We start from the raw sequence: 14,203 nt of genomic DNA, 5'->3' as shown, positions 1-14,203 counted from the left end.
GGAGAGATGGCTCAGTGGTTAAGAGCATTGCCTGCTCTTCCAAAGGTCCTGAGTTCAATTCCCGGCAACCACATGGTGGCTCACAACCATCTGTAAAGAGGTCTGGTGCCCTCTTCCGGCCTGCAGGCATACACACAGACAGAATATTGTATACATAATAAATAAATAAAATAAATATTAAAAAAAAAAGAAATCACACAGAGGTCTACATTAATCATAAACTGATTGGCCAATTAGTTCAGGCTTCTTATTAACTCTTATAATTTACATTAGCCCATTATTCTTACCTGTTTTAGCCACATGGCTCAGTTCCTTTTTCAGTGGCATAGTCACATCTTGCTTCTTCTGTGTCTGAACAGGATTGCAGAGGGAGCTTCCCTCTCCCCAGAATTCTCCTGTTCTCATTGACCCGCCTCTACTTCCTGTCTGGTTGTCCTGCCTATATTTCCTGCCTGGCTACTGGCCAATCAGCATTTATTTAAGGCATAATTGACAGAATATAGACAATTGTCCCACACCACACAAGCTGAACCTTGAAGTTGAAATAAGGTATTCCCCATGCAGAAAAACAGAGAAAGACATTGCAGCCACCAGGAACAGCATATGCAAAGAGACAAGGGCTGGAAAAAGGTCTGAGAAAGGAAAAAGGACAGGACTGTAACATATGGGAGAGATGGAACAAGAGAGAGCAGGACATGGCTCACACAGGCTGCAAAACATGGGTATTGTCTCAAGAGCCAACTTTTCTTCTTCTTCTTCTTCTTCTTCTTCTTCTTCTTCTTCTTCTTCTTCTTCTTCTTCTTCTTCTTCTTCTTCTTCTTCTTCTTCTTCTTCTTCTCCTTCTTCATTTCAAGACAGCGTTTCTCAGTGACTTTGGAGCCTGTCCTGGAACTAGCTCTTGTAAACCAGGCTGGCCTTAAACTCAGAGATCTGCCTGCCTCTACCCCCTGAGTGCTGGGATTAAAGGAGTGTGCCACCACCACCTGGCTTACAAGTTTGTTATAGATGACTAAGTACTAGCTTGCATTTCTTTATTATCCTAAATAGCTTTTAAGGACTAAAACTTTACATCATATTTTAAAATGAGCAGCATAGGTACAGTGTCTTAAACAAGAGTAGAAACATATGTACAGTATAACAAAATAACCTTAAATTTGTATCAATATATAAAAATTTACACCAATGTAAAACATTTGGGACTAGTATTTATTTTTCATTTTGAAAGTAGATTCAATTATCCATGCTTTTATCCTATATCCCCCCTTTTTGCTTTTCAGAACAAGATCCCCAAATCTAATCTCCTTTGTTCACCTTTTTCCTGACCATTACCAATAACAACTTGTAACCAACCCCCTTAAACAGTGACAAACATCCACAACCCATCAAATGACCAAACATCATCCATCCTGCCTCTTGTAAATGTGGGCATCATGTTCTCTAGACTGTTTCCTGTTGTCTAGAGGTGACAGTGTCTCTAGGGGACCCTGAGAAAATTGACATAATGATAAATCCTGGGAGAGCTATCTGTGTCACTTGTCCAGTCTCTGTGTAATGGGAAAATGCAGGGCTTATCTGAAGTCCAGGCTGGAGTAATGCATGAGACAGGACCATCTCATCTCAGCTAGCAGCTTTGAAACTTTTCTGGATCCAGAATTTTGAAGAAACTGCAGCAGAGGCATTGAGAGGCTGGATTACCTGGGCTATTTGTATGTATTGATGTCTGGTCCTTCTTTTCTGAAAACAGACAAGCTTTTTTTTTTTTTTTTTTTTTTTGATTTTCGAGACAGGGTTTCTCCATAGCTTTTTGATTCCTGTCCTGGAACTAGCTCTTGTAGACCAGGCTGGCCTCGAACTCACAGAGATCTGCCTGTCTCTGCCTCCCAAGTGCTGGGATTAATGGCATGCACCACCATTGCCCAGAAGCAATATATCTTTTGACTTCCATTCTGGAACCAAGACTTCTCTAAAGTATACAGGATATTTAGTTCAGCAGTCTCTTCCATAACCTGATGTCTCTCAGCAGCTACCATTTGCTCATCAGCATGCAAAAAATTCCAAGTCAACACAACAACATACAGGATGCAAATGTCCTGTGTATTTCCCATCCTTATGTGGCTTCTTTATTTTTATATTACTCTAATCTCTCTCTCTCTCTCTCTCTCTCTCTCTCTCTCTCTCTCTCTCTCTCTCTCTCTCGCTATGTTTTTCAAGACAGGGTTTCCCTAACAGTCCTAGCTTGTGGAAGGCACAGCGGGGCTGCGTTCCCAGCCGCCTCCCACAAGGCTAGTTTTATACCCGACAACACGGAAACCGTATTCTTTTAAACACTGCTTGGCCCACTATATCTATCCTCTTACTGGCTAACTCTCACATCTTGATTAACCCATTTCTATTAATGAGTGTAGCACCACGAGATGGTGGCTTACCGGGAAGGATCTTAACCTGCGTCCATCTTGGAGAGGAGAGCTATGGCGTCTGCTTCATTGCCTTCTTCCCAGTATTCTGTTCTGTTTACTCCGCCTACCTAATTTTCTGTCCTATCAAAGGGCCAAGGCAGTTTCTTTATCAACCAATGAAAGTAACACATAGACAGATGACCTTCTTCCATCTCTAGCTGTCCTGGAACTAGCTCTTGTAGACCAGGCTGGCCTCCAACTCACAGGGATTCACCTGCCTCTGCCTTCTGAGTGCAGAGATTAAAGGTGTGTGCCACCATGGTCTCTAATCTCTCTTTAAAGACTTTATTTTTAAACTATTTTCTAAGACTATCTATACGCATTTTCTTTTTATTTCTCTTCAGCATCTAAATACATTTTTATTATATTTTTAAATTTTTTTAAAAAGAAAACTACCTTTTTCCGTTATACATACCAACCCCAGTTCCCACTTTCTCCCCTCCTCCCATTCCCTCCAGCTGCTCCTGCCCCACCCCCATCCAGTCCTCAAAGAAAGTAAGGCATATTGCTTTGTGGAAGGAACAAGGCCCTCCCTACTATACCTGAGTTGAGTAAGGTATTCATCCAAAGAGACTGGGTTCCAAAAAGCCAGTGCACGCAGTAGTGATAAATCCTGGTGCCACTGCCAGTGGCTCCACAATCTGCCCCAGCCATACAACTGTCACCCACATTCAGAGGGTCTAGTTTGATCCTTCCCTGTCCAGCTGGAGTTGGTGAGCTCTCATTAGCTCAGGTAGACTGTTTCAGTGAGTGTCCCCATCATGGTCTTGACCTCTTTGCTCATATTTTCATTCCTCCCATTCTTTGACTGGACTGTGGGGAACTCAACCCAGTGCTCCACTGCGGGTCTCTGCCTCTGTTTCCATCAGTTGCTGAATGAAGGTTTTATAGTGGCATTTAAGATAGTCATCAATCTGACTACAGGGTAAGGCCAGTTCGGGCCCCCTCTCCTCTATTGCTTAGGGTCTTAGCTGGGGTCATCCTTGTGGATTCCTGGGAATTTCTCTAGTTCCAGATTTCTTGCTAGCCCCATAATGGCTTCCTCAATCAAAATATCTGTTTCCTTGCTCTCATCTCTGTCCTCTCTCCATCTCGACTATCCCATTCCCTCAAGTTCTCGCCCCCCACTTCTCTTCTCCTCCTCCCCTTCCGCCTTCCTTTTTCCCTCCATCTGCATGCTCCCAATTTTTTCAGGAGATCTTGTCTATTTCCCCTTCCCAGGGGGATCTATATATGTTTCTCTGAGGGTCTCCTTGTTGCTTAGCTTCTCTGGGGTTGTGGACTACAGGCTTCTTGTCCTTTGCTTTACAGCTAGTATCCACTTATGAGTGAGTACATATGATAATCAGTATGGTGGATTCTCATAAAATTGGGAATGAACCTACCTCAGGACCCAGCAATACCACTCTTGGGCATATACCCAGAGGATGCTCAATCATATAAGAACATTTGTTCAACTATGTTTATAGCAACACTATTTGTAATAGCCAGAACCTGGAAAGAACCTAGATGCCCCTCAACTGAAGAATGGATAAAGAAAATGTGACACAGTTACACACATTAGAGTTTAATCAGGGGTAAAAAACAATGACACTTGGAAATTAGCCTGCAAATCGACAGAACTAGAAAAAACCATCCTGAGTGAGGCAGCCCAGACCCAGAAATATGAGCATGGTGTGTGCTCACTCTTAGTACATTTTTAAAACATACTGTACATTTTTAGAGGTTTTCTGTGTCTGAACCTGCTTCTGTGACCCCATGAAACAAATCATAAACTGCTGAATTAGCTGCCACGTTGCTTGGCTTACTGCATGGCACAGACATATCGTGCTGGTTGCATAGCCTGGACAGCAGCCAGTAGCTCTGCCTTTTTACGTCAAGCACTGGCCCACCCTGAGAGACTGCAGGACATCTGAATCCTTGTCCATACTTTTTAAAAAGAATTCTTTATAATGTTGTACCTGCATATCAGAAGAGGGCGCCAGATCTAATCATAGATGGTTGTGAGCCACCATGTGGTTGCTGGGAATTGAACTCAGGACCTCTGGAAAAACAGCCAGTGCTCAACCTCTGAGTCATCTCTCCAGCCCCCCAAACTTTTTTTAGCTTTCTTAGGCTTGGTGTTTGGCTATTTGAGTCTCCACATTTGACGCCATATATAATGACTCTTTCTCTGTCCCACCACCAGCTCCCAAATCTTATTAATTATGACAGCTCAGCCTTAGCTTGGACTTGTCTCTGACTGGTTCTTATGACTTACATTAGCCCATCTCCATCAATGTACATGCTGCCCCGTGGCTCGTGGATTTCATCTCGCTGCCTGAATTTGCTGCTTCCTCTGCTGACAACTCTGCCTTCCTTCTTCCCAGAGTTCTTTCTGTAAGGAAGTCCCGCCTATACTTCCTGCCTAGCCATTGGCCATTTAGCTTTTTATTAAGCTAAAATCATAGCACCCTATCTTTACACAGTGTAATCAATATCTCGCAACAGTAGATGATATCTAGCACCCTCTTCTAGCCAGACATACATGCAGGCAGAGCACTGTATACATAATAAATAAATAATTTTTTTTAAAGAGGAGTTAAATGACTCAAGAGCAAGAAGGACCAAGGACAGGTGGGTGTTGTAGGAGGCTGCTTGTGTGTTCCCAGCTGCCCAGATTCTTGAAATAACCACACAGAAACTATATTAATCAATTGGCCCATTATCTCTAGCTTTTTATTGACTAACTCTTACATCTTAATTTAACCCATTTCTATTAATCTGTGTGTCACAACAAGGCTCTTATCAGGTAGATTTCCTGCATCTGTCTCTGGCAGAGCTACATGACTTCTCCTGACTCTGCCTTCTTTTTCCCAGCATTCAGTTTAGTTTTCCCCACCTAGCCTTGTTCTGCTAAGCCATTGGTCAAAATAGATTCTTTATTAACCAATAGTATTCACAGCATACAGAGGGGAATACCACATCACCTCCCCTTTTCTGTTTAAATAATTTTAACATAGTAAAAGTACATATAACAAGACAGGTGTCAAGAATTAGTTACAACATTTATATCTACTTTATCTTTCATTATAACTAAGGAAAACTATAACTATAACTAAATTCTTCAATTTCATCAAAGGCTCCAGAAGGATATAATATTACTCAAGTAAACAGGAAGTGCATTGAGAGGAACTCCCAAAACTCTAGAGTTAATAGAGACATCTCACTGCCTGGATAGTCTCCCAAAGTTCTTCTGTACCATTGGGACATCTGTCTTCAGCCTATAGTCCCATAGTATCTGACAGACTCTCCATGAAGCAGGAAATTTCAAAGACAGTGCCACCTATACTGGCACTTTGTCAGTCACTTTTTTTCTGCGTCCTGCAAAATGTCTAGTAGACTCTTTCATAAAGCAAGAACCCCAAAGGATGGTCTCACCTTTAGGCAAGTTCGCAGTCATTCTTCTGTGGGTCCTGCTTGTCCTGTTCATACAGCAAACATCAAGCAGTCCAGGCAAGAGCAGTTTCTTGCGCAAATGGCTAGGAAATTCCAGGAGGAGCCTCTTCAGTGCCCATTTTCCTCTTGAATTTATTGGAGCTGCCAGGAGCAGATGTGTCTCACTGCCATGAAAAGGCCTAAGTTCTTAAATATTTTAAATGCCATATTCTGTAGTCTTTGAAAGATTTAAAGAATGCCTATCCAACTGGAATACATCTCTGTACACCTAGAAAATCTAACATGATTACAAGCTTAACTGTTATAAATGATTATCTATTAACCTATATTTCTTAATTATACATTACATTTTTTGGTTTTGGTTTTTTGAGACAGGGTTTCTCTGGAGTTTTTGGAGCTGCTACTGGAACTAGCTCTTATAGACCAGGCTGGCCTCAAACTCACAAAGATCTGCCTGCCTCTGCCTCCTGAGTGCTGGGATTAAAGGCGTGTGCCACCACCGCCTGGCTATACATTACATTTTTAACTGTGCTGCACAAACACAATACCTTAATCAAGAGCAAAAATATACATAAAACAAACTACCTTAAATTTGTATCAATTAACCAAGATCTTTACCAATGCAAATCTCTATAGCATATCCCCCTTTAAAGGTAAATAAACATTTATAAACCATATTTAGGAATTTGGGCATAGTTCTTTCCAAACTGCTTCCTGCTTTTTGTTGGGCAAAGTAATCTTTGGGGGTGTTCACTGCAACCTTTTGGGGGCTCTTAGTCCGTCAACCCACATTAGTCTGGAAGAAATCCACAGGTTCTCATCCTCTGTGGAAACAAAAGAAGAACCTCTTTTCCAAAGCAACAGATCCTGAGACCCAAATTTTGAAACCAGCCCCATGACTTATTTTTCTTACTCTATTACTTTTTCTGCAGATGTACTCTGTCTCTTTAAAGACTTTGCTTTATTTTTTTAAAACAATTTACCTCTTTTTTTTTCAATTTTTTTTCAAGACAGGGTTTCTCTGTAGCTTTGGAGCTTGTCCTGTAACTACCTCTTGTAGAATAGGCTGGCCTTGAACACACAGAGATCTGCCTGCCTCTGCTTCCCAAGTGCTGGGATTAAAGGTGTGCGCCACCACTGCCAGGCTTCAATTTACCTCTTTTTATAACTCTCTATACTCTTTCTTCTCTCTCCCAAGCCTTCATACATTTATCTAACACTGTGGCCCATTTAGAGGTCTTTTTCATCTGAGTTTATTTTTATTGTACATCTGTAATCCTTTTATGACCAGAATCACTTCTTTAAATGTTAAATGGCTTGGCTAGTACTAAGGCTGCTTTGCCTGTTGACTCTGCCCATTCTGACATGGCAGAGACCTATTTGCTGCCTCTGAGAGTCAAGCACACTGTCCCAGTTCTAGCTATGCAGCGGGTCTATGTCGCATCATTAAGCAGATTGTAACCCACTGCTTACACACCCCACTTAGGTGCTCAGCCTCCTGAAAGAGCCAGAGTCAGTGCTGGCAGCAAGGCCCAGAAAGCTGCTGTTTGGAAACCACATGTTTTTTTTTCTGCTACCGCTGAATCAGGAAAACCTCTCTTAAGGGAGCTGCAGCATGACACCAGCAAGCAAAGCCCATTCAGAAAAATAACAATGCAACTAACCTTGGTTTTTAGTGTCCAGAATTCCTCTCAAAGTCCTCTTGGGTTTTAAGTGGATTTTAGTTGGCCACGTTGGCACCAATTTGTTGTAGGGCACCACTTGTGCAGTCCCAGCTACCCAGACTTTCAAAATAACCACACAAAATAAAACACTGCTTGACCCATTAGCTCTAGCTTCTTATTAACTGACTCTTACATCTTAATTTAACCCATTTCTATTAATTTGTGTATCACCACAAGGCTGTGGCTTACTTACTGGGTAAAGTTCTGGCATCTGTCTCCAGCTACATGGCTTCTCCTGACTCTGCCTTCTTTCTCCCAGCATTCAGTGTAGTTTTCCCCACCTAGCTCTGTTCTGCTAAGCCACTGGCTGAAACAGATTCCTTATTAACCAATGGCATTCACAGCATACCGAGGGGAATCCCACCACATCAGGCAGGTATAGCAGTCAGAGTATAAATAGGAGGAATCCGGGAGGAGAGAGAACTTGGAGAACAAGAGAATAAGAGGAGGACATCAGGGACCCAATCACCCAGTCAGCTACACAGTAAGAAGGAAAGTAAAATATTCAGAATTAAGAAAGATAAAGGCCCAGAGGCAAAAGGTAGTCAGGATAATTTAAGATAAGAAAAGTTGGCAAGAAGCAAGCCAAACTAAGACTGGGCATTCATAACAGAATAAGCCTCCATGTGTGATTTATTTGGGAGCTGGGTGGTGCCCCCCCAAAAAAAGAATAAAACACTGCACTATGGTCCTCTGATGGGAGGAGTCAGCATTGTGCTTACAGCTGTGTTCATCTGATGGCCCTACCAAGACATTGCACCCTGTGGGCGCTTCAATCCTTTCTGACCTTTGGCTAGAGACCTAGGCTCCCCTCCTGGTCACATGGCCTTCTTCTCCATAGGGAAATGTTGACATGGCAGCCAGCATTCCCCAGAGCATCACCTCCCAAGTGCCAGGATAATAGATGTGTGCCACCATACCTGGCCCATTTTATCCTCAGTTTCTAGAGGGTTGGAGAGCGCCTCAGGGTGTTTCTGCTCTGTTAGTCTGCTTATGGAAGTGTGGATTTTAGAATTCATCCACTGCCATTTTGCTGATAATCTTTGTTTTTGTTTATTTATTAGTTATTTATTTTTCAGACAGTGTTTCTGTTATAAAAGGAGCAGCGAGATGCTACTCGTCACCCAGCTCCCGGCCACTGGCTAGCTTTACCCAAAATAATTACATGGAAATTGTATTCATTTAAACACTGCCTGGCCCATTAGTTCCAGCCTCTTATTGGCTAATTCTCACATTTTGATTAACTCATTTCTAATAATCTGTAGCACCACGAGGTGGTGGTTTACCAGGAAGATTCTAATCTACATCCATCCTGGGCCGGAGCTTCATGGCATCTGCCTGACTCTGCTTTCTTTCTCCCAACATTCTGTTCGGTCTACTCCACCTATCTGAATTCTGCCCTATCAAAAAGCCAAGGCAGTTTCTTTATTAACCAATGAAAGTAACACATTGAAGGCCCTCCTACTCCAGGTTTCTCTATGTAACTGTTCTGACTGTCCTGGAACTCTCTCTCTAGAACAGGCTGGCTTTGAACTCAGAGATACACCTGCCTCCCAAGAACTGGAATTAAAGGTGTGCGCCATCCCTGCCCAGTAGAGACTGTCTTCAAAGTGGAGACAGCTGGGCACAGTGCTCTTGCCGGTTATCCCAATAAATAGGAAGCTGAAGCAGGGACATCTCCAGGACAGCCAGAGCTACATAGTGAGACCCTGTCTCAAAAACAAAACAAAAAAGAATGAAGCATGTTGACTAGATAGAGGTGCTGAGGAGGCTGAAGAACGCATACTTGGGAAACAAATCTCAGTGTCTGTGTGATGATCCAAGATGTTGTTGATTTTACTCCAGAGAGTGAAGAGAGAGAAAGGAGGAGGGCTTTTATGGATACATATTTGTGGCTCAAACCCAAGATCTTGTGCATGCTAGGCAAGTACTCTACCACTGAGTCACACCCCAGCCCCTCACTGGGGGTTCTAGCAGAGGCTCTACCACTGAGTTATACCCCATCCCCAACAGGGAGATTCAGGCATTTGCCTCAAGGTTTTTGAACTGTCTTCCCGTTGTACTTTCCTTGAGCACGGTCAAGAATATCAGTCTGCCTCTGGCTTTCCCACACAAGGAAACTAAGTCCAAGGGTGCCATCCTTTACCAAAGCCACATACCCTTCCAGAGCAAAACCAAGCTGTTTTCTTGGTATTGGACTACACGTCTCCCACTCTTTTCCAGAGTGGGGTCAACAGTGGATTGGTGCGTGCCAAAGACTCCATCACCAGCTTAAAGGAAAAGACTACAAGGGTTAATCAGCACATTCAGACTCTGCAGGTGTGAGACTGGAGAATCCCTGTACCCCACCACCCCCGCACTCCTGTGTGGCCCCTTCCTCCAGTGCTAAGTTCCCACCTTGGAGCCTTCCCCTCCCCCCCGTAGTGCATGCCCAGCCCCGCGGAGGATAAGCCCCTGCTCCCCCTATAACCTTCCCCCACTGCCTCCCTTCCATGGTCAAGAGCGAGTGCTCTGTGCTCAGTGAGAATCTGGAGCGGCGGCGGCAGGAGGCAGAAGAGTTGGAGGGTTACTGCAGTCAGTTGAAGGTGAGCTGCTGTGGGAGGATTGGGCTGGGGAAAGAGAGGAGGAAGGGAGCATGGGGGCTCCGGGTGTGGCTCAGGCGGTAGAGCACTCGCCTAGCATGTAGGAAGGCCCGGGGTTCAATCCCGGCATGCCATTAAGCTGAATGCGGTAGAACACACCTATGAACTGCATTCTGAAGCTGGGCTCTAGGACTCAGGAGGTCAAGACTCTTTCCAGCTACATAAGGACTTGGAGGCCAGCGGTAAGTGAGATCCTCTCAGGGCTCTTTTGGTTTCCATGGGCACCGCATGCATGTTGGACACACACATATGCACATACATACATGAACACAAAACACGCATACACGGAAGAACACAAGAATTTTTTTCTTCTTTTTTTTCTTATTATTTTTGAGACAGGGCTTTTCTGTGTAACCCTAGCTATCCTGGAACTCACTCTGTAGACCAGGCTGGCCTCGAACTCAGAGATTCACCTGCCTCTGCTTCCAAAGTGCTGGGATTAAAGACATATACCACTATTGCCCCGCTCAAGAAATATTTTTTTTTAAAAAATCTTTTAAATCTTAAAACTTAAGACAAAAGGAGCGCAGGAGTAGTAGGACGGTGGAAGGGTTAGGCCAGGACGGGAAGGGTTAGCACAGGATGGGGTTAGTACAGGACGGGAAGGGTTAGCACAGGCTGGCTAGGGAGGAAGAGGGGCTGGGGAGGAGTTGCATCCCACGCGGGGCAGGTGCTATGCAAACAGCTAGGCTGAAGGTGGGGGCAGAACTGGAATGGGAAGGTAGGGCCCCCGCCCTGATGTCCTGACCCAGGAGAACTGCCGCAAGGTGACCCGCTCAGTGGAAGACGCTGAAATCAAAACCAACGTCCTGAAGCAGAACTCTGCCTTGCTGGAGGTAAGAAGGCTGTGAGGAGGGGGTCCCAAACTAGGAAAAAGTTTGGGTGGAGCCTAGGGATGGGGGTTAGTGGAGCTGGGGAGGGCAGGGACAGGAGTGCAGAGCGTCCAGAGCTGCCAGAGCTGAGGCGGCTTGGACCTGATTGTGGAGCTCTGAGGTGGACTGGAGGACCCACAGGAGGAGCCAAAGAGGGGTTGGTGGGAGGGACCAGAGTGGAGCCTCAGGAAGTTAAGACGTAAGCTCTAAGTCCCTGGTGGGTGGGCTCTAGGATGAAACGTGCCAGCTTACTGCCCAACAAAACGCCGAGAAAGCCTGCCGTGGTCTCGAAGGACTGATTTTTGACAGGTAGAGCAGGAGATGGGGGTAGGCTGGTTGCAGTCTTAGAAACAGCCAGAGGGGTTTAGAGTAAACGGTCTCTCCCCTAATGGCTGCAGTGAGGCCAGTTAGAAGGCAAGCATGCTTCCCAGTTTCCTCTTCCCACACTACTTTGCAGTCTTGTGGATCCCTAAGGTGCAGGTGACTAAGGGTGACAGGGTGCCGGACACCCTGACTCATTGTCCTCTCCTGCCCAGGAGAAGCTAAGGTACCTCCAGCAGCAACTGCAGGATGAGACGCCACGGAGGCAAGAAGCCGAGCTGCAGGAGTTGGAGCAAAAGCTGGAGGCCGGCATCTCCCGGCGTGGCCTGAGCTCTGCCACTCCAAGTCAGGGGTGCTCCGGCCCGCCCGGCAGCCCCGAGGAGCCCCCGCGGCCGCGAGGCCTGACCTCTAGTACCTGGGGCATGGCACTCCGGGCAGCGGAGGGACATTCGCTGACAGAGCAGCAGTTGCGGAAGGTGTCCACCGGCCTGGAGGAGCTGAGGTGGGCGGGGACTGAAGGAGGTGGGTGGACCAGGCCTCAGGTTAAACAAAGGGTGGGACCTCCGTGGAACGTGGAGGGTGGGGTTTGGATGAAAGCGGGAAGGAGAGCGGGAGTGGATCGGAGGGGCTGCGGTAGGTGAGGGAGGATTGGAAAAGCTTGATACGGGAGGGACTTGGAGGCTGAAGTGGATGGGGCTTAGAGGAGCTGGGCGAGTGAGGACAGCAGCAGAACCTAGAAGAAGATTTGGGTGGTGACATCAGTGATACAGGGCTAACCTAGCACACACATAGAAAAGAAAAAGACGGAGCATAGTGGCGCACACTTTTAGTCCCAGCACGGGGAGGAAGAGGCTGGAGGATCTATGTGAGTTCCATGCCAGCCTGGTCTACATAGAGTTCAGAACAACCAGGACTGCATAGAGAGACCATGTCTCAAAAAGAATAAAAAAGTCCCAGCACTTGGGAGGAAGAACAGGTGGATCTCTATGATTCAAGGCCAGCCTGATTTACAAAGCAAGTTCTAGAACAACTAGGGCTATTCGGAGAAAACCTGTCTAAAAAAATAAAAGGAAGAAAAGGAAGGAAGGAAGGAAGGAAGGAAGGAAGGAAGGAAGGAAGGAAGGAAGGAAGGGAGGGAGGGAGGGAGAATAACTGGGTGATCTGTTTGGGGTGAAGTCGCTGGGGGCATGCCTGGTCAGATCTATACCCATCTTTTCTCCCTCTCTGATTCCCGCAGGAGGGAGGTGTCCTCACTGGCAGCCCGGTGGCATCAGGAGGAGGGGGCAGTGCAGGAAGCCCTGCGGTTGCTGGGTGGCCTAGGTGGCCGGCTGGATGGCTTTCTGGGCCAGTGGGAACGCGCACAGCGGGAGCAGGCACAGTCTGCGCGGGACTTGCAGGAGCTGCGAGGACGGGCAGATGAGCTGTGCACCATGTAAGGGCCCAGTAGGTGTTGGAGGGGACATGGGTCCATGGGAAAGTGAACCAACCTAAGGATTGACCAGTCTGCTGGGGCTAAGTGACCCATACCAAGAGGTAGAACCTGCCTAGAATCCCCATTGAGGGTGTGGAAGTGTGGCTCAGTGGTAGAGCCCCTGCCTAAAACACCCCTGCTATGGATTAAGGGCGTGGCTTTGGGGTAGAGTCCCTGCGATCCACCAGAAGGAATGAGAGCATGATTCGGCAGTAGTCCATTTGCCTAGCAGAAGCCCTAGCTCCTACTCCTAGAGGAGATGGAGGACCCCACTGGAGTAGAGGACAGGCAGGTCTATAGTATCGAAAGGCGGCCTCTCTCGGGATCCAGGCTAATATTGGACATTGCAAGCTACCCATATTGCTTGCTCTCCCATCTCAGGGTGGAGAGATCAGCCGCGTCTATGGCTTCACTCAGGAGCGAACTAGAGGTTCTGGGACCAGTGAAGCCGATTCTGGAGGAGCTGGGGCGGCAACTTCAGAACTCCCGGAGGGGAGCTGACCATGTCTTGAACTTGGATCGGTCTACCCAAGGCCTCTGTGCCCGCTGTGCCAGGTACGGGGAGGGGTAAAGCCCTCATCGTGGGTCACACATTGCCATTGTGAGATGAGGGGTATAGCCCTCATCGTGGGATACACATTGCCATTGTAAGATGTATCTCTGTGGGTTGCAGAGTGAGAATTCTATTGCATTGTGGGAACAACTTCTCTACCCTTCCCACATGGTAAGAATTGGCTTCTGTGGAAAGCGAAAATCATGTGCACTTCCAGCACATTGTGAGAAGGTTAGCGTGTCATGAGGGTGGGCTCTCAGTGACCTGCAACGTAATACCAGGGACAGGAGAGAGAGCTCAGTCAGGAAAGTGTTTGCCTTGCAAGCAGCTGGGAGAATCCCTGTACCAGCCAGTCGAGCTGAATCTAGGAACTCCAGCGTAAGGACCCTGTCTTTAAAAATATGGCAGAAAACAAACATAAATAGGGTTGAGAGCTAGAAGGCCGTTAAGAACACTGGCTGCTCTTAATTGATTCAATCCCCAGCACCCACGTGGTAGGTCACAACCGTCTCTAATTGTAGTCCCGTGGAATCTGATGCCCTCTTCTGATGTGCAAACCTACATGTAGACAAAACAGCCATTTACATAAGCAAATAAATCTTAAAAAAAAAGAATAGGCAGGGCTGGATATGGCTATGCATGCATTTAATCCCAGCACCTGGACTCAGAGACAGGTGGATATGGCTATGCATGCCTTTAATCCCAGCACCTGGACTCAGAGACAGG

General features: G+C 46.3%; 1 protein-coding gene across 2 annotated transcripts in view; it reads left to right on the top strand.

Annotated features, from left to right (window-relative positions):
* Tsks (testis specific serine kinase substrate) overlaps positions 1 to 14,203 on the top strand; it is a 37,310-nt gene that overhangs the window by 18,324 nt on the left and 4,783 nt on the right. The window contains exons 3-8 of one of the 2 annotated variants that reach the window (XM_050121410.1): positions 9,842 to 9,937; positions 10,120 to 10,203; positions 11,013 to 11,096; positions 11,669 to 11,955; positions 12,691 to 12,885; positions 13,306 to 13,479. In XM_050121410.1, the coding sequence (XP_049977367.1) occupies positions 9,842 to 9,937; positions 10,120 to 10,203; positions 11,013 to 11,096; positions 11,669 to 11,955; positions 12,691 to 12,885; positions 13,306 to 13,479 (920 nt within the window). Of the gene's footprint in view, positions 1 to 9,841; positions 9,938 to 10,119; positions 10,204 to 10,985; positions 11,097 to 11,668; positions 11,956 to 12,690; positions 12,886 to 13,305; positions 13,480 to 14,203 lie in introns of both variants that reach the window. The other variant, XM_050121409.1, reaches the window with a different exon arrangement.

This window comes from Alexandromys fortis, unplaced genomic scaffold (genome assembly GCF_014885135.2).
Source record: "Alexandromys fortis isolate MF-2015 unplaced genomic scaffold, M_Fortis_MF-2015_v1.1 scaffold_161, whole genome shotgun sequence".
Classification (NCBI taxonomy): Eukaryota; Metazoa; Chordata; class Mammalia; order Rodentia; family Cricetidae; genus Alexandromys; species Alexandromys fortis.
Note: the sequence above shows the minus strand (reverse complement) of the source record. Positions and strands in the feature narration are given on the sequence as shown.